The sequence below is a fragment of the Ambystoma mexicanum genome, chromosome 13, assembly GCF_040938575.1.
Source record: "Ambystoma mexicanum isolate Mex_15411 chromosome 13, UKY_AmexF1_1, whole genome shotgun sequence".
In the NCBI taxonomy this organism is placed as follows: Eukaryota; Metazoa; Chordata; class Amphibia; order Caudata; family Ambystomatidae; genus Ambystoma; species Ambystoma mexicanum.
The window spans coordinates 200,973,893-200,999,088 of NC_090938.1; the positions used below are offsets into that span (position 1 = coordinate 200,973,893).

General features: G+C 46.2%; 1 protein-coding gene across 1 annotated transcript in view; it reads right to left on the bottom strand.

Annotated features, from left to right (window-relative positions):
* IGFN1 (immunoglobulin like and fibronectin type III domain containing 1) overlaps nucleotides 1-25,196 on the bottom strand; it is a 299,446-nt gene that overhangs the window by 148,465 nt on the left and 125,785 nt on the right. The window contains exon 7 of the mRNA XM_069633640.1: nucleotides 3,109-3,289. Within this exon, the coding sequence (XP_069489741.1) occupies nucleotides 3,109-3,289 (181 nt within the window). The remainder of the gene's footprint in view (nucleotides 1-3,108; nucleotides 3,290-25,196) is intronic.

The window sequence follows — 25,196 nt, forward strand, 5'->3', positions numbered from 1 at the left end:
TTTCCCAACCAGGCATGGCAAAAGAAATTGAACATCATCGATGTCCTCCATTGGTACACTAGACCAAACACCCTCTAACATCATTGATAACTACAACTCTTTATTGAAATTGGTGGAGGGGCTGCAGCGCGCCTCACTGGGTGGTGAGCAAATCACAATTACCCAAAATCCTGAGGGGGATTTATTAGACATAAATGTGTCTAATTCACCAGATTTGGTAGCCCTGGTTTCATCTTTGGACACTTCTGAACTTCACAAATCGAGTAGGGCTAATAAAGAACCCAATGCTGTTGGGGCGGAAGCATCCTGGCATATTGATACCAACGTGCCCAAAAATATAGATGTCATCCTTGCCAAAGTAAATGCCTTTTTCCCTTTACTAGCTACACTTGCCAAAGATCAACTGAGAGTTAAAACACTACTGAATAAACTCCTCGACATAATTCAGGAATTGGCAAAAAATATATTGGGGGTCATTACGAGGTAGGCGGTAATGGGTTAACGGCGCTGGTAAAGGTGCCGGAGCTGTCAACCCATTACCACCTCATTACGAGTTCTGCTTGCGGGACCCGTTAAGGATGTCTGGTTTTACGGGTCCCACGAGCAGCCCAGCATCCTAACAACGGGCCCGCTATTAACGGGCCCGTTGTTAGCATGCTCCACATTCCCATTGAGCCCTATGGGGGCTCAAATGGGAATGGGGAGTTACCGGGTCCGTGTTCCTTGAATGAGGAATTACCGGGCCCTCCAAGGTCGGAATGACCCGTAATTCCTCATTCAAGGAACCACAACCCGGTACCCGGTAAGGGTCTAGCCATGCCGCTAATAGCGTAATGGTTACCTCCTACCTCTTAATGACCCCCATTGTAGCCTTATAAATCTGTGGAGCCAAAATTAGTTGAAAAACCCTTGAGGAAAAAACAGCCTAAACTGCTACTCTCGCCATCAGATGGACGATTATAGCTCTCATACTGCTGCAAAGTGCCCTTTCATCCAGGACACTGCTGACCCTTATGTCAATTGGGATTATAAGGAGATTCATATTCCACCGGAACACAGTGAGCACCTTCACACTGATACAACAACAATGGCTAAAATGAAAATGGCCAAATTGGTCACATTTGAAAATAGCAGCAACAAAAACCAAAGTGAAAAGAATAGTCCAGCAGCTACCAGAAGCAAAATGTCAAACCCACATTAAAAAATATACGGTTACAAATAAGATACCCGATGGCTTGATGTGCCCAGTTCAGCTGAATGTCACACCACGACCAAAACGGTGCCTAAAATCGTAACATCTTCTTCAAATGTAAATACTACTAATCAACATCCAGACTCCAATGGCCAAGTCAACACCAACTCATCTATTGGCAAGTTGGATATGTCTGCCTGCAGGAGCCACTGTGCATGACAGGTCTGACCCTGCCCGGCCAGTGCTTCCGTGTCCCCCATTCCCATACAGTCCTAATGGACTGTATGGGAATGGGGAATTACAATTTACCGGCGCCTGACTTTCCGGACGGCCGGGGTTGTGATACCCCTGTGTTACCGGCTAGTCAGGCGCCGGTAAATATTTACGGGTCCGTCGGCAACCCACTGGTAATACTGGCACAGAAGAAACAAATGATAGAAACCTATTTAGTACCAATACAATAAAAGAATGGGAGAGATATATTGGAGTATACAACTTTCCACTGATATCTGGGAAAGACTATGGAAACAATATCCTATTATATCTGTAGTCACTAAATTAACTCAAACCAACTTTTTAATATTACATTGAGCTTACCGCGACCCAAGGAGAATGTCTAAACTTTCTATAAACACCCCTAACCTCTGCTGGACATGCCAATACCCAAAAGCAGATTTTATACATTCCATTTTGACTTGTATAAATTTGTATATGTTGTTTAGGAAATTTTTTGGAAATGCTTACAAGATATTGTTCACTTTCCTGAACCACTAATGTTAGCTAATGTAAAGATTGAAACTCTTATTAACTCATATATGGGTATAATATATTCGACAAGCTTATTTAATCATTTTATCTGTATTCACTTTCATCTTATTTCTTCGAAATTGAAGAATTCTGATAAATTATCATATGTGATAGGGGGGGAATTTTATTTCCTCTATCTGTAGAAAGGAAAATTGGGTGCATACTCTAGTGATAGCATTACTAAATTAATTAATAAATGAAATGTGTTCACTAGTTATCTTAGTAATAGATAATTACTACCGATATTAACTGTATTTATATATCTTCAAAATTACAAATTAATTATTTCCCTTCTTCTTATTTTTTATCTGTCTTGTCCATATATTCTGCTCATATTTAACACACTATAGGCATTGAGTAATTTCATGGTAACTTACCTTATCATATATTAATAAAATTATTGAATCTTATAGTTGTTCAATGTTTTTAATAACTTTCAGTTTAACCAGGTGTTGTACATTATAGTTTATCATCATCTTTCTTCATACTTTTGTATCTGATATTCATTAAATGTTAATAAAAATCATTTAACGTAAATGATTGAAATAGTTTCTGATAAATATCAAAACAAATCAGTATGCACTTGATCGATTCTATAAGAAATAAGAACACATTTTAGATAGTATCTTTCTTATAGTAATATTCGGAGGGTTGACATACACAGAGGAAAACACCATCAGACCAGGAAGAAAGGTGAATTGGTTACTTGTTCTGTGGATCATTTAACAAGCATATAAATCCAGACCGAAGGGTTTCTTGACCATATGTTCTTCAAAGGTGAACAGATAAAAGAATTGTTTTGTAAATGGCTTTGAATAAACATGGGTGTAGAAGGACAAGAAGTCTGCTTCTCAATACATCAATATTTTGGTGCAGACACTGCCTCGGATGAACAACAGTTCTTGAATATAAAGTAATCCTTTGGACCCATGTTCATTTCATTTGTTGGTTGTCCGAAGTAGACTTCTGAAAGGTTTACCTTGATCTCTTATAACTATTGTTCTTCAACCTTTTCAGCCATCAGTCAACACTTTTTGCTTTTCATTACACCAGAGCAAACAACTCCATGGTAAGTACATTTTGCAGCAGCATTGTCTTGACAACCTCACCTTAGCCTGCTGGTCCTCTCTGTCCTTCTTCATCTGCTGCAGCCTCTTCAGCACCCCACGGAAGTCTGTTATGCCGTACTGGAAGCAGATCTTTTCATAGTCTTTCTTCTCAGCATTTAGGAGAACTTCCATTACTTTTTCTTGGGACACTGGCTCCTGCTTAACCACTGGTTTGGCAACACTAGGGCAGAGCAAAGGAGGGGAAAACATAGCATAAAATCTCCTCAAACACTTACAATCCATAATATCTGATGTGAATTAGGGATTAGACCAACAAATGTAAGACATTTTACTTAAAAGAACGGATGGAGTAGTAGAACTCATCTTGAACTAGAGTAGTTTGAAGAAGTCTCAGAAAGAAGTCCCTCTTCCGGTACATCCTCACACTTCTGAATGCCTTGCAGGAATGTGACATTTTCAATGGTCCGGTCATTTCAACGTTAAAAAACATTTTGCCTCATATACAAGGCTTTTTAGAGTAAAAGTATAGGGTACCTTACACCACGTAGGGTCTCCCATTAATAGCAATGAGATTGGCACATTCCATGAGGATTGTGGCTGTAACAGACAAGAAAAATAATTTGGCAGCAGAATCCATACAATGAACACTCAATTCCATCAAATCCATGAAAATAGCTTGGTGATCTGGAAGGAAATCAAAACTTTTCTCCTTAGCAAGCCTTCCAATTCGGATCATGACACTGGCTCCCTTTTATGAACTTGCCTGATCATAATATGTAAAGTACCTATATCTGTACTAGGAACATTATGGCCTTATACCTCCTAGGCCTCAAACTACTTTGCCCTTAATATATGGTTGATTGTACACATATTGCCACTATGTGGAAATCTCACCTAAAACTGGAGGCGGCTTCTAATTCCCTGATTCCAAAAAAGCATTTCACACATATTCTAAGAGTAGTGCTTTTTACCTTTCTAAACTCAAATACTAGAACATTTGGGGAAATGCTTGAGTGTAGTCAGGATTTAAATTTGAGTAAACATCGTCGCCTTGGGAAATTTTCACTGGATACCCACATATTGCCCCTTTGCCCGTCTCTCATATCGTGCACTTATGTGTTGCTATAATCTTCTCCCATGACTTTTCCATGCACTTAACTGATCTGTAGGTTTATAGAGCCTGTGAAAGCACCAATCCTCACTTCCCCTCTGATATAGAACGAGCTACAAAGAGACTGGTTGCTTTTAACACCTTAAGAAGACCTCACACCAAAGCTAGGCAATTGGAGCAAGCACAGCAGTAGCAGCAAGGGAGCACGCGGTTCTGTCCAGGAAAACCTTGATGCTGCCAGGCCACGAGCCTTATAAAAAAAGAATCACAGATTTCTGATAAATCCCTCTTGACATTTCTGACTTATCAACACTTCTTTTTGTTGCATTTCGATAGTCACACTCATACAGAATGAAGATTACCCCTGCTAGCTGCGCAGGGAGTATTAATTCTATTAAAGACTAGGAGGCGAGCATTATGCTTCAACTTCTTTTATTACTACTTCTCAGCAGTTCCAACAAACTATAACAAACTAACCACATTTCTGAAAATGTCCAAAAGTGACTTTTCTTTCTTTGGACTACAACTCCCATAGTCTCTGTAGTACATCTGCACACCAGCTCAGCTGTGACCACATCCTGTCCCTGAGCTCCTCCTCTCTTTTACGTGCTCTGAACTGTCACTCAAATTCCACAACTTTGTCCCACCAACAGCGCAAAGACTTCTTCCACTCAAAACTGGAGCGCTAATACTTTTCAGGCTGCCTGCTCGAACCTTGGTGACTAGCCTCCTTACTCAATTATTCTTCTGCTCCTCTCCTAAAGAAGATACAAAGCAGAACATAAGGGTGGTGTCCATTCATTGTTATCATTTTACCAAACATAATAATAAACAATACATGCTTGGGCGGAAAATTAATGCTCGCCTCCTAGTCTTTAATAGAATTAATACTGCCTGCACAGCTAGCAAGGGTAATCTTCATTCAATGACAAGACTGGAGGCGAGCATTATGCTTGTTCAAAGCTTTCCCAACACTGTAACGGCTAGACTCTCAGTCGGCTTAAAGTAAAACTCTTTAAAAGTATGATCACTAGCCCAATCTGCTGCCAACATAATCTCTTGCAATGATACTCCTTTCGTGAAGGCGCTGGAGGCCATAGCCCCTCTTACAGAAAGAGCTCCATACCTTCTCAAGTCAATACCTGCTGCCTGCATCATTTCCTTGGCCCATCTAGCAATGGTAGCTTTTGTCACTGTGTGAAACGGCTTTCTACACGCTATGAGTAATTGGGTAGTACCCGCTGCTCTGCTCTCCGCTGTCCTACTCTCATATTCCTTAATGCAGCTCACTACACACCACTTCGTATTACCCGGAAAATAAGGAATATGAACCGTTGAGGTCCCTGTCTTAGTCCTTTTCACTACTGAACAAAAGGTTACTCCTTCCGGCCCGAAGGATCTCCTATTAATCTCCAGCACTCTGGCATCTGATGTGCGCTTACAGGATACGAGACAAAGCAGAATTGCCAGCTTGCCTGGCAACTGCTTAAGGGACACGTATTTGTCTGTTGGCCAGCTCTCCTACAGATGCAATACTGCTGTCCCGTCCCCTAATGTATTATATCTAGGCACTGGCTGCACTTTAAACATAGCTCCTCTGTTGAGTCTTACTACTGCCGGGTGTTCCCCCGCTGGCACTCCTTCAATCAGGCATGTGTCTTGCTGAAATTGCTTATCTGTACACTCCTATGGTACGAAAGGCTTTCCCGTCCTATAATAACTGTGTCAAAAAGTTCAATATGGCCGCTACAGGGGCTGAAATGGGATGAAGACTTCTCCCTTTACAGCAACTAGTCCACTTTGCCCAAGCCACGGTGTAGCTCCTCCTAGTGGAAGGAGCCCAGGATTCTGCAATAAGCTCTGCAGCCTGCACCGAAATGCCTGGCAGCACCCAGCGTCTTGTGATATCCTGTGCGCGATGAGCGGGAGTGTCCCTCTCACACTCAGAGGATGACACGACCCAGCTGGGTCTGTGAGCAGTTGGTCTCCTTCGGGGAGCGCTCTCGGTAGGTCTACTGCGAGCTCCATCAGGGTCGGGAACCACACCTGTGACTTCCATAGCGGTGCTACCAAAATTAACTCTGCTCTCTCCCTCCGATACTTCGCTAGAACTCTGCTCATCATCATGAAGTGAGAAAAGGCATAGTGTAGGCCGCTCGACCAGCTCCGCAGGAATGGATCTGTTCCTCGAGCTCCTGGATCTAGCCTCCAGCTGAAGTAATCGGCTCTCTGCGTATTGAGGCGAGACGCAAAGAGATCCATGTGCACTGGACCCCACCTCCGAACCAGCATCTGAAACACTGTCGGGTCCAGCTTTCAGTCGCTGGAGTCCGTAAGGTACTGCAAGCTCCAGTCGGCCACTACGCTCAGCACTCCGGGCAGATACTCTGCAGTCACCGACAACCCTGACTGGAGGCAAACATGCCAAAAGTCCTTTGCCACATCGGCCAGCATCCTGGACCAGGTTCATCCTAGGTGATTTAGGTTATTTATGTATCGGACTGCTGAGATGTTGTCCATCTTCAGCAGGATGCATGACTTTGCCTTGTCTCTCGTGAACGCTTTCATTGCGAAAGATCCCACCAGAAGCTCTAGGCAGTTTATGTGAAGACGAATCTCCTCTTCACTCCACTTGCCACCAGTCTGCAGATTTCCACATGTTGCCATTAGCCTAGAAGGCTGGCATCCGATTCTCTGATCAAGTCTGACTGGTGTTTGAAAATGGCACGCCCATTCCAAGCGTCCATATTCTGCAACCACCATTCCAGTTCCGTGATGGACTCTGGGAGCAATGGCACTTGCTGATGATACTTCAAGCCTTACTGCAAGTGTTTTATCTTCAACCTCTGTAGCACTCGATAGGGTAGAGGACCTGGAACTGGACCTGAATGGAGGCTGCTAACAGTACTACTATCCTTGCTAGGACTCTGAAGGAAATCACCTGCTTCCCCAGGCATCCTTTGATCTTCCTCTTGATATCCTGTATTTTCCAGGCTTGAAGCTCCAGAGTAGTTCTCTTGGTGTTTAGGATAAATCCCAGGAAATCTAGCCTCTCTAGCCTCTATGCCGGCGTGGTGTCCGATTTCTCCACGTTGACTAGAAACCCCAAGGACAGAGAAAAACTTGTACCTATCTCGTCTGGTACACAGTGCTTCTCGGTCTTCTACCAGGAGTAATAGATCATCCAAATATATGATAAATCTTATACCTTTCTCTTGAATCGCTGCCACCACTGGATTCATCAATTTGGTGAAGGCTCAGGGCACTGACGCAAGCCCGAAGGGCATCGTCTTGAATCGCCAGAACTGCTTGTTCCAGAGAAAAGCTAGAAATGTTCTGTAGCTCTCCTGCACTGGGATCGTCAGGTAGGCATACTTCAGGTCCAATCTCAGCAGCCAATCTCCCTCTCTCAGGGAGTCTCTGAGCTGATGAATGCCTTCCATCTTGAAATGATGGTAAACAATCCATCCGTTCAATTCTTTCAGATTTATCACCGGCCGGACCTTCTCTTTTCTGTGCACTAGAAACTTGTTGTTTATAAAGCTGGGGGTTGCTGGACACTTCTCTATGGCATCCTTCTGTGCTAGCAGGGATAGCTTGTGGTCCAGGCACCCCTGGTCCGCGTGCGCCAGGCGCTACTGGTGGGGCCAGTGCTACTGTACCGGCAGTTCCATAAACTCTAGTTGCAGGACTCTTACGGTGTGTAAAATCCAGGCATCGCTGGAAAGCGCGCGCCAGTTTGCCCAGAACATATTGGTCTTCCCCCCACAGTAGGGTAAGTTATTGCTCTCACCTGGTGTAAAACCTTGGCCTCGGCCAGAACCTCTTCCTCTGCATCCTCTGGGGAAACGTCCCCTGGCTGGGAAGAAGGCATCCTGCTGTCTGTTTTCCCAGTACTGTGCTCTGGGATTGGGAGGTCTTCTCCCTCCTTGATTGCAACCAGCGGAAAGACCCCTAAAGCGGCCGGTCCCGGCAAAAGCTATGTTCGGGAATATCTTCCCAATGGAGGCCTGCGCCTTCTCCAATGATGTGTAAGTGGCGACAAATCGGCCCATCTCCTTCCAAAACGTTTCTCTGAAAAGGAGGCCTTGTGCTGCCTCTCCTGCTTCGTATGAAGTGAGGTCGCTCAGCTTCGAGTCGATCTTGTGCAGCAGACCTCTTCTTCTCTCTGAGGCAATAGCGCAGTTAGCGTTCCCCCGAAGGCAGGCGGCTCTCTGCTCCCAGCCTGCTAAGGCGTCGGGGTCCACTTCCTCCTGCGTAGCTCTAGCTCTCTCTGCTAGATCCATAATCTTTGCGAGAGGGCCTGCTATATCTAGCACCTTCCATTGGCAGCTCTTACACGAACAGTCGAAACCCTTGCGGGGGTCCTTACTGGTCTTGGACACAAGTGTCAGCATCTCAGGATCCAGCTCGGGGGTCTCCACCACCTTCCTGGGAAGGTCTGGCCGAGGACATTCAGCACGTAGGCGTTGTCTAACTTCCTTGTCTAGGGCCTTCCTCAACCTCACTGTCATGCTCTGCGCTACTCTGGGAGATCGTTGCCAGTCCGAGGATCTTGGGTTCCGGATGCTATCTGGGTCAAACATGTACTCCTGATCCTCTTCGAGATGTTCTCCTTGCAGGTTCTCTTTCCCCCACTGGGCTTAGCCCAATCTTTCTCTATTGTCTCCTCTCCCTCCTGTGAGGAGAGGTCTCCCTCTGCTGGCTCATCTTCCGAGTCTGGGTCATCTTCTTCACAATCTTCTTCCCCTGGAGTGGGGGTCGTGAGGCTTGGCACTGTCTGGCGTTGCAAATAGGCTTCTTTTGAGCTTTGCGATGGCATTGGAAACCTCCGGGGCCTTTTCTTTCACCCCATCCCATGAGCCCTAGGGGTCGCAAGAGGATTTCCTCTTCGGGCCTGAGTACTCCCCTTAGACCCTCTCTCTGAGGGTTCCGTGGGCGTGTGTATAGTCTCTTTGATGCTACCTTTTGGGCTGGTTCAGCATTGCCTCAAGTGTCTCCAGCCTTTCTTGCAGGGGTCTCAACTCTTGAGCCACTGCATCGACCAGCAAATTTCCCAGCACCTCCTTAAAGCTGGCAGCGAGATCTGGGAACTGCTCCTCCTTGCTCCATTCGAACTCCGACATCCTCGGGAGTGTGCTGTGTGCCTGGTACCTGTGACGGTGTCTTGGCACGCCCACGCCACTTGGTCTGATGCCTGTATACTTTCTTATTGTTTTCATTTTTTTCTTTTTATTCTTATTTCTTTCTTCTTACTTTTCTTCTTTTTTTTATATGGTATACTTGTGGCTGCACAGGACTACTATCTTTTTCACTGCCTGAATAAGGTTTAATGGTTTTAGGCTGCCTCTCAGGCGAGGCTTTGTGTGCTTGATAAGGCCAAAATCCACCTTGTTAGTAAGAGGAGGGATTTATTCCCCTCTTGCGGACTGATCCGCTTCTCAGCTGATTCTTTATATGTTGAGCCGCGTCGCGGCATTGTAACAATGCAATATATCCCTTTGAAACGCTGTAGATATGAACGGGATAATCACTGCCGGGCACGGCTTTCCTTCACCGCTGTGTCACAGATTGAAATGTGACCACAGCACTGAAAAGGCTCTGGCTCCGCCTCCCCACGGGTGGGGGCCGGAGCACTCTTCTTCTGCCTCTCACACAGCCAAGGCTTCTCAGCTACACGCTGAGTACCGCGGCGGCACCTAACCCCAAACATGCCGGTAATAGGGCACGGGCCGCCCGCCGTGGAGAATAGCAAATTACTTACTTAACTTGCTGAATTCTAATCGTGTTACCGATGGCGTTCCGCCCTTCGTATATGAGTATGCATACAATATATATATACCTCACAATTGGAACTGCGCTAAGGCTAGTAATACTGCTTATGTCCCTGCATAGCATTTCTTTCGTAAATACCCTTACAAAATGACATTTGAGATCATATAATGAAGATGTGACAAAATAGTACTTATCTGCTTGAAGAGCAGTAAAAGAAGAGGAGGAGCTCAGGGACAGGATGTGTTCATAGCTGAGCTGGCATGGAGATGGCATGGAGATGGAATGGAGATGGCATAGAGACTATGGGAGTTGTAGTCCAAAGAAAGAAAAGTCACTTTTGGACATTTTCAGAAATGTTGTTAGTTTGTCATAGTTTGTTAAAACTGATGAGGTGTAGTAATAAAAGAAGTTGAAGCATAATGCTCGCCTCCAGCCTTGTCATAGAATTTAACAGCCACGTTACAGACTTCCTATGAGTTCAGTCTGGAAAAACCCCAGGGCATTACTGCTCGGCCGATCAGTCATTTCCAGAGTTCTGACTGATGGAATAAAGAAGAATATTGATTCTGAGCTTCTGGTGCCCTGCAGGAGTGCCCGGTCCTTTCTGTACTGATGTGTAGCCCCCTCACTGGGTGCCTTCACCCTGACGCTCGCCTCAGCCACTCCTTCCCCCACTGGCCGACTGGAGATTAACTCCCAGGGGACTGTGAGATTGGGAAGGACCTGGGTGGTTTCGGGACTTTTGGGATGTATCATTCTGGGGGTCAGGATGACCTAAAGGTAAGTACAGGGTAAGTATAAGCACCAGGCTTTCCCTTCTGCCCTCCCTCTCTCTGACCCCTTCTCCTCTTCAGAGCCTAGGCTGGCTGGCTGGCGCGAAGCGAGCGCTGCTCACTGTGATGTTTGCGACTACGGTCGCAGTGCTCAGGTACGTATCGGCCTCCAGTTACTTCACTAAAGGTGCATGGTCCAAGCTGGCTGCGACACACAGGATACGACGGTGAACGGGTAAGTCTTGATTAAACACTGGTGTCAAACCTGTTGTGCTTGCAAACTTATTCTGTACAGTGACTGAGCGTACTTTCACAATGTCTTTGTCTTTCTTCTTCAAAGGAGCTATGTGACCGAAGGCCGACACCGCAATGAGATGCAGAAGGAACAGAGCAGAACTCAGTGTGCAGGTGAGTGCCCTAGGCACTGGGACGAGCAGTGGTCGAATAACAGAATGGGATCCTTCACATGTTGCTTTGCTTTTCAGATCATCGGATACAGTGGGATGACAACAGTCGGAGAAGCGAGGAGGAACCAAGATGAGCAGGCGATGAAGAACCAAGGTCCAAGATGAGCAGCCCCACCGGTCAACTCCGGGTGCTGCTGGGCAAAAAGCAAAAACTAACGCAGAAGCAAAGTCTTTACGGGGAATTACAGTATTACAATTTAAAAGGAAAATACTGAACTACAAGTACCAGAATTCCAAGAATAACAAGACTGGTATGGCTTTCTTACGCATGGAATTGGGTCACTGGTGAGCTCTGGCATAGTATGTAGCCAGCATTAGGAAGGATATGAACCGGCAGATCTTTAAACAGGTCCACAAGTAATTGCAGGTGCTGAGAGACACATGTGAAGACTCTGTCACAGTGTAATGTTGTTTCAGTGAGATGAACAGGATTTAATGTAAATTGGTTTATTTCGATTCCTATGAAACTCGCCCAGCCTGTAACAATAACTGCTTGTCCTGTAACAATAACTGCTTGTCAATAGTATCAAAAGCATAGGACAAACTTAGTATGGCAGAGGTGAGTGGGCAAAGTTACCTTCCATTTTAAAGATTGCCTAACACTGATAAGGAGGTTTTTCTAAAGCCCGCTGTGGAGTGGTTCAAACCTTTAGTGTCTACACTAGGTGCCCACCATGTTAGTCCATGCTCCCTAAATGGTAATGTGACACAGGAGTCTGGCTTCACTTGTTTGGAGGGGCGACGGCTTGAATCAAGGCATAGTTCACTCAACACAAGAGGAAAACAAAAAGCCACACAGTACATATTGAAAAATATTGTGACGTAGCCAGGGAATGTGTCCCTTCTCCTTCTCCCCAAGGAGAGCCACCCCAAGAGAGCTGAGTCCACCACGCAATACCCTCCCTAGGGGACAGGCAAAGCAGGATCCCAGTGGGTGTGAACTCCACTTTGTGGACAAAGAATGCCCAAGTAAGTATTCTATCCCTCCTCCCTTCACTTCAGAGTCCCCAGTGTTTGCTGATTATATGGGAATTTAACAGGGCAATCATGCACAGGGCCTCTACAAAGTAGATTGCTTGGTTTCTTGTATTTGTTGTCGCCTCCTCGTGCAAACCACAGCCAATGGAATCTTCCCTTCCATTCCAGGGAGGAACAAAATACAGCGGGAATCCAACAGCTGAGGAGAGAGTCGGCCAGAACGTGAGAAACGCCAGCATGCGGGGACACGCAAAAGAGGGCGATGCTCCCATACAGGAAGAGCTGACAAGCACGCAGTCAGTGTGGTGGGTGGAGGCCAACGGCAGCCCACAGAGCGCTGCCACTCCTGAGAAGGTGGGAGTCCTGACCAGACGGGGACTGCGGAAGAACTAAGCAGACCCAAACGAAACAAGATGCACTAGCATCCTAGTCCGCCGACATTGAAACCCAGATATGGAAGACGCACAGGGGAACAGCAGACTGCTTGAAGCAAAGCAAAGGGACCACCTACAGAGAAAACTGCTTTAACACAGGTCTACAGCAGCAACTGAGGAGCAGCTGGAGGTTTGTGAAAGCTGAAAGCATGAATACCTCATGAAAGGTTGAAAGAAGCAAAAGACTGCACCATCCTCAGCTGGCCCGAAGCCCATAGGGGCTAACGGCCTGAAAACCCTAAAACAAGCATCAGAGCGCACTGGTCGGAGATGCCCCGATTTTCCACAGGGGGCTAATGATCCAAGTACCCCAGGAAGGGGTAAGAGAAGGAACTGACTGCACTAGCCTAAACAGGTCCAAAGCCCACAGGGGGGCTAATGATCCAAATGCCCCACGGAAGGGTTAGAGAAGCAACAGACTACACCGGCCTGATCTGGCCCGATGCCCGAAGGGGGATAACAACCCGAACACCCAATAAAGGGGTGAGAGAAGCAACAGACCACACCGGGCTAAGCAGGCCGAAAGCACACATAGGGCTAACAATCCAAATACAGAGAAGGGGTAAGAGAAGCCACTGACCAAACAGTGCGGAGCAAGCCCATAACCCACACAAGGCAACAATCCAAATACCGCAGGTGGGGGTGAGAGAAGCAACAAACCAAACAGTGCGGAGCAAGCCCATAACCCACACAAGGCAACAATCCAAATACCGCAGGTGGGGGTGAGAGAAGCAACAAACCAAACAGTGCGGAGCAAGCCCATAACCCACACAAGGCAACAATCCAAATACCGCAGGTGGGGGTGAGAGAAGCAACAAACCAAACAGTGCGGAGCAAGCCCATAACCCACACAAGGCAACAATCCAAATACCGCAGGTGGGGGTGAGAGAAGCAACAAACCAAACAGTGCGGAGCAAGCCCATAACCCACACAAGGCAACAATCCAAATACCGCAGGTGGGGGTGAGAGAAGCAACAAACCAAACAGTGCGGAGCAAGCCCATAACCCACACAAGGCAACAATCCAAATACCGCAGGTGGGGGTGAGAGAAGCAACAAACCAAACAGGGTTGAGCAGGCCCTTAACCCACGATGGGTTGAGAATAAGATACTCCGGAAGGGGGGAGAGAAAAGTGATAAACATAGAAGGGATGAGAAGGCCCATAGCCCATCACGGGCTAAGACTGTGGCCACCCAGAAGAGACAAAGAGCAAACTTCAACTAAACAGGTCCACAGAGTACATCCCAGGAAAAGGGATATGTTAAAAACTGTTTGGACTATATGACGAGGACATTCTTTAGACCCCAAGGACAAGGGGAAAGACATTTTTGTTTTGGAACTTTTCTACAAAGCTAAAGCGGTAAGAAGCCATAAGAACTCTTTGGTGGGGGTCAGAAAACAAGCCACCACTAAGTTACTTGTACAGGGGAGTGCCCCTATCCTAAGCTTAGTCTGCTTTCTTTCTTTCTTTCTTTCTTTCTTTCTTTCTTTCTTTCTTTCTTTCTTTCTTTCTTTCTTTCTTTCTTTCTTTCTTTCTATCTTTCAGGTTAGCCTAGGTTATGCCAGAGGACTGCATTTACTTGTGAGACGTCCTGATGATGACCTCTTTGTTGTTTTGTAGCAAAGGGAATCTAACATAGAAGTAGGGCATAGTGGAGGCTAGTTACAGCACACTAAAACAGCAAAAGTTCCGGAAAAGACCTTCATCAAAACAAAAATGAGTAGAAAGGGGATTGGTACAGACTACTATAATACTATCTGAGCTATAATGATTTAGATGAGTGAGTTTCAGCGGGTTATCATTCATAATGACATATAGAATCACAGGTCAGTAGTAAAATTACTCTGAATGCTTAAACAACTAAAGGGCCAAAAGGGGGAACTATCGGACACGGGCGGGATAAAGGTAAATAGCAGTCTGTAGTTCTTTAAAGGTGTTTTAAAAGTTCTAGAAAGTTTGTACATAGGTACCCATGGGATAAAGTCAATATTTCACTTGTGGTTACAGTGGAAAAAGTAAGTATGTGTCCGATATAGGTCGTATGAATGTAAATGGTGGCAACCATCCAGCTGGGGAGTAGAGGGGTCCTCATCGGATGCGAAGCAGATCGACCAGATGCCTGCGGAGGGATGACTGCAGAGTGGACCACAAGCCCACTGAAGGATTTCATTATGGTCCGGCACTGAAGATGAGCTACACACTGAGCCCAGCGACCCACCAGAAAAGGGCTTGCAATTGGATGTTGGGTGGAAGATCGGGGGCTAATTTAAGATTGGTCGAGGAAAAAATCTCAGCGACTTAGGGTTCTGAATTCAACCAGGATGAGTATGGCTAGATGGCTCTTGGAATCTGGTTCTTATTGCATATTCATGGTGCTAGGAACAGAACTACTGGTCCAGGATGAAAGGGGGCCTCTTCTAAGTGACCCACAACGGGGAGGGTACGGCATAGCAGTAACAAAGAGATGGGTAGTACAGAGGCTAACCTAAACAACAGATAACAGATGGCTCAGAAGGAGACACAGTTTCAGCATAAATCAGGTTGTTACACCGACAGAGAATAGCCTCAGAAAGGTGGGGTTTACGGGTTTTGGAGGAGATTTGGTGTAGCATCAGCAAATCACTTTATTCCAGCCAAGCAGCCAGGGCTCTCACTTCAGGTCCAGCAATGAAAGGAGGCCTCAGGAGGGCACCAGAGGCTGCAGGCATGGACGTTTCCGCAAGAAAAGCCAGAGGAAGAGCTTGAGCCAAGATTCTTCAGGAACGGTAAGCAGGGATGAAGCAGAAAGGGAACAGAACAGAATCAGTAAAGCAGTGCCAGGATCTTCTGGGGCATCTCTGCAGCAGTCTTTTAAGTACACTGTCAGCGAACAAATCTCAAATGGCATGCAAATGGCATGCCATTTGGCCACTATGGCAACAGTTCTAGTCTTTACAATTCCACAGAGTTTTATTTGCACAGGTTCCAGTGCGGTTTCATCCCCACACTTCAGCATTGCACACTTAAGGTTATCCCAAACCCTATTCTTCTGCACAAAAAAGCCACGATGTGGGCTTTTTGGAGTCTGTAACCAACAACTAACCGAATGTATGATGTTGGAAACTTGCAGTTCGCCTGCCAGATGGTGACGGCATCAGGCAGGAAAGAGGCAAAAGGCTCATCCCAAATTGCTCTGCAGAGCTTCTTGTTCTTTTCCGGTTCCTCTCTGAGCTACACCTAAGCTCCATAATCCCTACCGGAACTGCATCATACCACTTTGGCCTGCACAGCGCCTGATCTGGCCCTCCAGAACCTTTCTGCTCTATCTGAATAATCTTTTCCCAGGTCTTTGTCTCGCTAAGAATTTCTTTATTAGCGGCGCAGTTTCTCAACATTAAGACTCTATCGCCTTCATTATCTCGTCCTTGAAAGACAGGTCATCCTCACTATATTATTCACCTCACTCTGATATTCTTCACTGCAAAATTCCTCTGTGTTTGTAATCACCTCCTCCTCCTCTTTGTCCTTCAATGTCTCCTAACTAATACTTTGTTGCATTCTTATCGCTGACACCACCGCAGCATCTGTCATTGCTCTTCTTAGCATCACCTCCTCTGTACCACCTTGCTCAGCTCTTCTTGCCACCATGTCCACCAAATTGAGTAGTCCTCATGCTCAGTCTTCCTCCAGGAAATTGGATCTCGTCTAGCCCTTCTACTGCCACTTGCTGTACTACCCCCTTCTTAGTAGTCACTGCCTCATCCACATCAGTCACTCCCACCACCTGGTTATCTCCTGGTCTCCAGTCTCCTTCCACTATAGACTCAACACCTCCTTAATCACCTTCTCCTGATCCCATACCATCTCTGCCACTCCAGTTACTATCACCAACTTCTTCCCTTCTAAGTTCACCACCGGTCTTTGCTGTGGACTCTTATGCTGTCCCATCTCTCTCTGGTTCCCCAGCCACATCCTTCTCCAGCATCCTCCATTGCAGACATTAATCAAATGTCTCAAGTATTAAAATAACTTCCATGGAGTTCTGAATGAAGTTTTGAACATGTTACCATGTACACTAGTAATGTCTGGTGAATAGAATGCTTTTCCTTTAAGAGAAATGTGAAGGCATCAAGAAGTAGACACAGACAACTGAGGAAAATGTGGGCTACAAACATTTATTTAAAAGCACAAAAAAGTTGGGAGAAGCCTATCTTGCTCTATGCAAAGGTGTGATGTCCCCCACCTACCTGAAACAAATGACAGTCTGTTTCAGGAATTCCAAAGTTATTATCTGTCTGAGTCCAAAACCAATACTTGCCGTCACATCTTATTGTTAAAACTGTGTAGGGATGTCAGCATCAACGAAAAAGTGTTCTTCCAGCTCTTGGTTGGAAAGGGATTCTACCTTCCCAAGGATTCCAAATAGTTAACTTTCAATCCACAGGGGCTCCCTTCCACATGCTTTTAAATATCTCACTGTTTTCACAACAACACAATTCCTCAGGTATCTTCTCCACTTTCAAGCTTTTTGATTCTTTCATTAATATCATCAAGATCAACTCTTTAAGTCCTTGTTGTACAAGTCTCACTGGATATTCAACCATAAACTTATAAATGATCAAGTGTGAAGAGGAAGTGCCAATCACGATCCACACTCCAGCCACCCCCATCAAAGTACCAGGTACGTTCACGCCAAAACATGTGATGTATGAAGAACAGATAAACCAGCAAAGAGCAGCAATTGGGCTCTGCCCAGTGCTTCTCAGAGTAACGGCACCTATTGAAGTACCGACACCTCAGAAAACCTGGACAGTAAGGTACTTTTTGACAAAACCTTATCTCCAGGCAAGACAAAATGACGGTTGTCGGAATGGAATACCTAACGAAACTAAGAAGACAATGAAGGAAGATGAATGGTGACATCATAAAACATCAGACGGACACGCACACAGATGATATGAGACCCAAGAATGCTGATAGAAGACAAAGTCAAAAGAAGATATTATGGATAAATTACATCTTGAACCCAAGGTGATGAAATGTATGCCATATGCACGATGAAGATATTCAGTTAGTTTAAACATGTACAGATGCAAGAAACTGCAAGAAGCAAAGAAATCGTTAAGCTTGCTATGCTTAGTAGTAAATAGATTGCGGCATGCACCAACATATACATGTATATACCTCAAAAGCACTGTATATATAAGTGTAAATCCACGACGCACATGAGCAGAATCAAACAGAGGCTACTAAAGGTCTCGAGAGGAGAGTGTTGCAGCAAACAAATCGAGAATTAAGAAGGAGAGAAACCCATCTGAAGGTAACCATGCCAAGAAGCCAGGGTCGTATCAGGCTGGAAAGGGCCAACAGTGGATACAATTAAGGAGAAAATAACAGAGTATCCTGTTCGGAAAGGTCAAGAAAAGCCACAGATGGTAGAAGACTGGCAGAATTAAATCAAATAGATGAAAATACATGAAGAAGAGGCCAATTTCACGGTGTCCAAATCATGTGACAAGGCAGGCAGGAAGGGATGAGACTTTCACACCTACACATCGGTCCCTGCCATACCCATACTCCTTAAACGTCCTCAGACCAAGAAGCAGATTCGAGGCCAAACTACAAGGCAGTAATTGACACATGACCACTGAGGTGATGACTGATTGTAACATAATTGGAGGGAAGCTGGGGTGCAGACAAACTCCTTGCACCTGGCTGGTTGTTCTGCATGCTGCTAGACGTAAGTGGAAAAGTATGAGTGGGGCTGATGCCAACCCAATCATAGTGGACCGTGTAATCTAAGGTCCTATAGTGAATAGAGCCAATGGGACGTCATACTTTTAGTGATGTTCATAGTGGCCATTTTGAAGGAAGGGCTTAGTTGCCCCGCCTGACATTGATTGTCCAATCCCCTCTCCCCGTTACCACATACAGTTATAGTACCAAAGTTAAAGTTACCTTCCTATAACCAATGCCATTGCATGTTAGGTTTTTAAGATTGCGCATCAGCGATGACGAGTTTGTGTTATAAATATTGTGTTTTTTCTGAAATTAAATTGGAGTTTAAGCGAGAAGGAAGATAAAGTGGTTGTTGATGTTCATTGTACTCCTCATTTTTGTACTTGTCATTAAACGGACTCCCTTTGCCAAACTATTGAGTTGTCATAGTTATTTGATGCATGTGTATGTATCTGCATCCCCATCTATCTCGAGGGTACTGCTACTCATCTTAAAGGGCTGTTTGGAGACCCCCAGTCAAAAGGGCCGGCTGGGGACCATCCAGTTCAAGTGGCTTCTCTGTAGTGGGGTACAGTCAGTCTGGGCACAGTTGACAGACCACATCGTCCACCCATTACAGGTCACACAACCGACACACCTGATTGGCTTCTTTTCACAGTTACACCACCACTGCTTCTGCTTAACAGTGGTATTGGGCTTTTTTTTCTTGCAGTGCTTTGTTAACACTTGTTAGCCACCATGCGCTTCTTGGATCATCAGACTTTCTCATGGGATTGCCGCAGTTACAACATTCAACTTGTACAGTTACTATTTTCCTTCTGGCTTTTGCCAATGCATGCTTTTTCTCAACTTGTTCAATTCATAGCTCTTTAGATTCATTACAAATGCTTATTGTCTTTAGTTTCCAAGATTCATAGTATCAGGGAACGCTTTGCTGCTTGCCACTCATGTAGCATTCACTCATTATTACTTTCCTTTACTTCAATATTCAAACTTGCAGTTCAAACAAAACCGTAACTGCAAATTCCCAGTTCACTCGCCTGCTGGGAATTTGCACTGTGCTCACAGGCTTGTTATTCCGTTTCACAATAACACTTTTCTGGCCCTTCCACAGCCTTCCCAATTCCAATGCTATTCGGAAACCTCAAAATGCTTTGTTCATTCAGCTTCACATCATGGTGGTCATCACCTCTGTGTTCCACAACTTTCGACTGGCAGACACATTGGGCCTAATTACGACCCCGGCAATAAGGCAACAACGGCGATGGTAGTGCTACCGGCGCCGTTGTTGCGTTACTGCCACATTACGAGTTCTACTCGGGGGTGCCAGACTGCACGCCTGATTTGACCAGGCGTGCAGACAGGCACACGCGAGCAGAACTCGTGATTGCACCAACACCTTTATTAACGGTGCCGATGCAACCATGCTCCCCACCCGCATTCTGCCCTTTTGGGCAGAATGGGGGTCAGGAGCCCGGCCATACCGGCACCCCCGAATGGGCAATTACCGGCCTATTCGACTCGTAATGGGCCGGTAATTGCCCATTCGCGGGTGCTGGTGCCGGTAGCGAGTTTAGCGGTAGCCGTGCCCTTATTAAGGGCACGCCTACCGCCAAACTCGTAATGAAGCCCATTGCCTCTGCTGGCGCTGGCTCACTCATGAGCTTTCCGACCTTTCCCCACAACGCGTCTCGCACCACAGCGTCCCAGAGTCACTAAACCTCACTTGACTCACCGAGTATGCTATTTTCAGGGGCCCTTCTCTGATTCGGTCAATCCATGGCTGCTTCAGTTCCTGGCACGGCAATCCCCTCCTCCCGGGACTCCGACAACTCGGGCTACCGGAGAGGGAGTACTCTTGACTCCAGAGCAGCCTGACCCAGCCACCAGAGACCTTCCGACAATCCCAGTCACACTCTGCTTGCACTGCAGCGACGCTGCAGCACCTCAGTGTTTTAGACACGTATCTCTCGGCCTAATTCACCCCCAGCCCCTCCTGTCATGATCTACAGAACGCGCCTGGATTCCTGGATCATTGCATCCCGGAACTTTGAACGCACGCTGGAGTCGGAAGAGACTCGTGCAGGCTTATTCAAGACCCTATCCGTCCGCAAGAAGGCATCGACCAAGAAATCCAGCAAAGATCGGACTCAGGTGAGAAGGGGGGAACTCCTTGACAGTTTGAGACGCCACCCGACCGAACTCGATATGGACATGGAAGCGGCCGTTCAGGACCTGATGCGTGGCATGCAAGAACCAACAACCGAGGTACAGAATCTAAAGGCGGAAAACACCGCTCTCAAACAATTAGTTCTAGCCTGTGATTCTGCCACAAAAGAAAGTGTGTTGCTGGGCGGCATAGTTGACAAATACGATGGGTCGGCAAAATCCCTTTGTGGATTCCTGGATTCATGTTTGGTCCACTTTACTTTTAAGCCCTACTACTTTTCGACTCCCAGGGCTAAGGTGGGTTTCATAATTTCTCACATTTCAGGAAATGCCTTAACCTGGGCTACGCCCCTCGTTAATTCCGGCGATGCTCTCCTAAATGACTATGATGGGTTCATACAGGCCCTTAAAACCATGTTTGACCGCCCAGAGCAGGTCTATAGTGCCCAGGAACGCCTGTTAGACTTTCAGCAGGGATCCCAGGATATGCTCACCTTTGTAACCTGATTCAAGCAAGTAGCCAAGGAAGCTGATTGGTCCCCTGAGGCGAGTTTTACCCTTTTCAGGAGAGGACTAAATGAGGAGATTAAGGATGAGTTGGCCAGAGTGGCTCGCCCAAACTCATTCCAGGCACTAATGGACCTTGCCATGCAAATAGACTTTCGTATCCAGGAAACGAAGGCAGAGAAGAAATCCAGAGGAAATCCTCCGAAAGTGTCCTTTGAGAGCACCACCAAGACGGACACAAACCCAGGCTCAGTCACTGAACCAGAACCCATGCAGATAGGAGCCTTCCGTGGACCTATATCCCCGCAAGAAAGGATGAAAAGGATTCATACGGGGTTGTGCATGTATTGTGCCTCAGATAAAGACTTGGTTAGGGAATGTCCTCTAGCCCCTCATCAGCGTTCGGGAAACGCCAGCTCACAATCCTAGATGGAGCAGAGCTTCGGGAGAGAGATGTTTGCTCCACATCAATTCCATCCTTGAACTCTCCTGGACAAAACAATTTGGTGATACTGTAGGCCTTTCTATCGCCCTCCAAGAATAAGACCTATTCCATTTTGGCCTTGGTAGACTGCGGAGCTATGGGAATATTCATTGATGAAGATTGGGTTGTTAGTCATCACATTCCATACGAAACACGAAGCACCATGCAGCCGGTGGAAGCAATCGACGGAAGACCCCTCACTTCAGGGCCCATAAGCCTGCAGACTAAAGAGATCCATATTTCTATAAACCATCACCAAGAGCGGATTAGATTTGACATCATTAAGTCAGCTCATTACCCCATGGTATTGGGTATGCCCTGGTTACAGAAGCACAATCCGTATATCAATTGGACAGCAGGATCACTATTCCTAGGCTCAGAGTTTTTTATGTCTCATTGTCTATTCCTAGATCCCTCCGTGACACCCCCTAAAGAACCACCAAGAGACCAGCAAACACCACTCATGGTTTCCAATATCATACAAGTCCCTGAGGCCTATCAGGGATATGCTGATGTATTTTCAACTGCCATAGTCCAGGCCTTACCCGCTCACAGACCTGAAGACTGCGCCATAGATACAGATCCCTCAGCAGTGATTCCCTTCGGCAGAATGTTCATCCTTTCCGAACCTGAGCAAAAGGCCCTCCAAGAATACCTGGATACGAACCTTGAAAGTGGCACCATAAGACCTTCAAAATCTCCAGCGGGTGCTTCGTTGTTCTTTGTTCCCAAGAAGGACACCAAGAAACTCAGACCTTGCCTCGACTATCGTGGCTTAAATCAATGCACGCTCAAAGACTGGTACCCATTGCCCTTGATCTCGGATATCCTGGAAGCTGTGAAAGGCGCCATAATATTTACAAAGTTGGATCTCTGGGGTGCCTACCATTTGATCCGTGTCCGGGAAAGAGACAAATGGAAAACAGCCTTTGGAACACCCTTTGGTCACTATGAATATCTAGTTATGCCCTTTGGACTAGCTAATGCCCCCACAGTTTTTCAACGTTTCATGGATAGGGCGTTCTCCGACATGTTATTCCTCTTCATCATTGTCTATCTGGACGACATATTGATCTTTTCCAAGGACCTTCTAAAGCGTGAAGAACATGTAAAGGCAGTATTATAACGACTCTGTGAACATAAACTTTTAGCCAAACCCGAAAAATGCTGGTTTCATGTTACTTCTGTTTACTACCTAGAATTCATGCTTAGGCCAGAAGGAATTGGTATGGACCCTTCAAAGGTAAAGGCCATACTGGCATAGCCCGCTCCCACGTCCGTGAAACAAGTTCAATCCTTCCTGGGGCTTGCCAACTTCTACCGGAAGTTCATATCCACCTTTTCCGAGATCGTTCAGCCGATCGTTGCTCTCTTGAAGAAAGACACCCCCTTTATCTGGTCTACACCGCAAGATAAGGCATTCCAACGTTTAAAGGCAGAGTTCACGCAAGCCCCTATCTTAGCTCAACCCGACATAAATCGACCATTCCTAGTGGAGACGGATGCCTCTAACTACGCCATAGGAGTGGTGTTGAAGCAGGAATTTGAGGATAAACTGGAACACCCCATTGCTTACCTTTCACGAACCCTGACTCCCAGTGAGACACACTACTCTGTCATGGAAAAGGAACTGTTAGCCATCCGCCAAGCCTTCACTGAATGGCGACATCTACTTCTGGGTGCTAGACATCCAGTTCAGGTCCGCACGGACCATCGGAATCTTCAAATCCCACAGTCATTGGAGTGTAGGAACAGTCGTCAGGCACGTTGGGCCTACTTCTTTGCCCAGTACAAGTTCCACATCACTCATGTTCCCGGATCACAAAACCTGATTATTGCTCAAGCCTTATCTCAACATCCTGACTATGTAACTACTGAAGATAGGGCCTATCCTAAGATGTTTGCCCACACGATCTTTGTGGCTCAAGCAGTCAATCTCCTGGAAGAAATTCGAGTGCAAACCCAATCCTCTGATATGTGGAAGGATATTCCAAGGAAGAATCAATGGAATCTAAGAGTCAAGGAAGGATATTATTCAAGGACAATGCACTGGTCATTCCCACACAGAAATTACAACAAAGAATAATAAACCTCTGTCATGATACCCTTCACTCCGGACATCGTGGCATAACCAACACCCTCCGCCTCATACAAAGACAGTTTTGGTGGCCTGGAATGAAGACCGACGTACAGCAGTACATCCAAGCTTGTGCTATCTGTAGTCGAAATAAACATGATAACAAGAGACCGGCGGGTCTTCTACTGCAACCTACACTGCCAACAAGGCCATGGGAATTCATTGCTACAGACTTCATTGTAGAATTACCACCTTCCCGAGGATACACGACCATCATGGTTACCATTGACTTGTTCACTCATATGGCTCATTTTACACCCCTGTATAAGCTACCATCCTCGTCCGAACTTGCTGGAATCTTTCTGGAACACATATTCCGTCTGCATGGACTTCCTTCCAAGATCATATCTGATCGAGGACCTCAATACGTCTCACAATTCTGGAAACATCTCTGTCGCATTTTGGGAATCCAACGCGCCCTCTCATCAGGTTATCATCCCCAAACCAAAGGGGCCACAGAACGTGCTAATCAGACCCTGGAACAGTATCTTCAATGTTTCGCCACCAAGGTTCAGGATGACTGGTCACTCCTGATACCTGTGGCTGAATTCGCCTACAACAATTCTGATAATTCAGCACTTAAGACCAGTCCCTTTTATTGTAGCCAAGGTTTCCATCCATCGGTTCTACCCTCTGTTCTCCCTCATCCCACACCAGTACCTACTGTCGACTCCTGGATCGAAACCTTCATCAACGTACACCAGGAGGCCAAAGAAAACTTAGAGAAGGCCAGAACACAGACTAAGAGGTATGCAGATTCCAAAAGAAGACCAGGGCCTTCTTATGCAATTGGTGATCAAGTCTGGTTGTCCTTGAAATTACTACCCCGACATCTATGGCCAAACAAATTGGCCCCTCGGTACTATGGTCCATTTACCATCAAGGAAATTATAAATCCAGTCTCATACCGGATCAAACTACCAGACTCCTGGAAGAAAATTCACCCAGTTTTTCACACATCCTTATTAAAACCCTACATCCATTCCTCCCGGAAATCCTGCAGACCCCCTCCTCTGCTGGTCAACAACCAACTGGAATATGAAGGGTCCCGAATATGCGACTCCAGGTATAAACGGGGTCCCCTTCAATATCTGGTTGAATGGAAGGGATATCCTCCTAGTGAAAGAACCTGGGAACCACTTTCTGATCTCAAGGCCCCTCGACTGCTCAGAAAATTTCACCTCATACACCCGGGAAAACCTGGAGGAACGGGTCTTCGGAGGAGGCATGCTGTCATGACCTACAGAACGCGCCCCTTTTGGACATCCTGGTCCTTGACTCAACGGGGCTTGCACTCCCTGGTACTCCCAACATGGCCGTCCAGCGTGAAACACCATCCTCGCTCTACACGTTGGACGTATTCTATTGATAGACCACGCCCCCGTGGCTTTGCGCGTCTCAATGCTATTGCGAAGTAGTGACCAGACGTGTGCTCCGTAGCTCGGGGTATTGCTTCCCTAATTCTGTCCATACTAACTCCATTCCTAGTCCCTCTCCTTTCTTTCTTACTTCCTGGACTCGTGTGCTGAGTAGTGCACTTTCTTAATTTCCCGGATTCCTGGATCGTTGCATC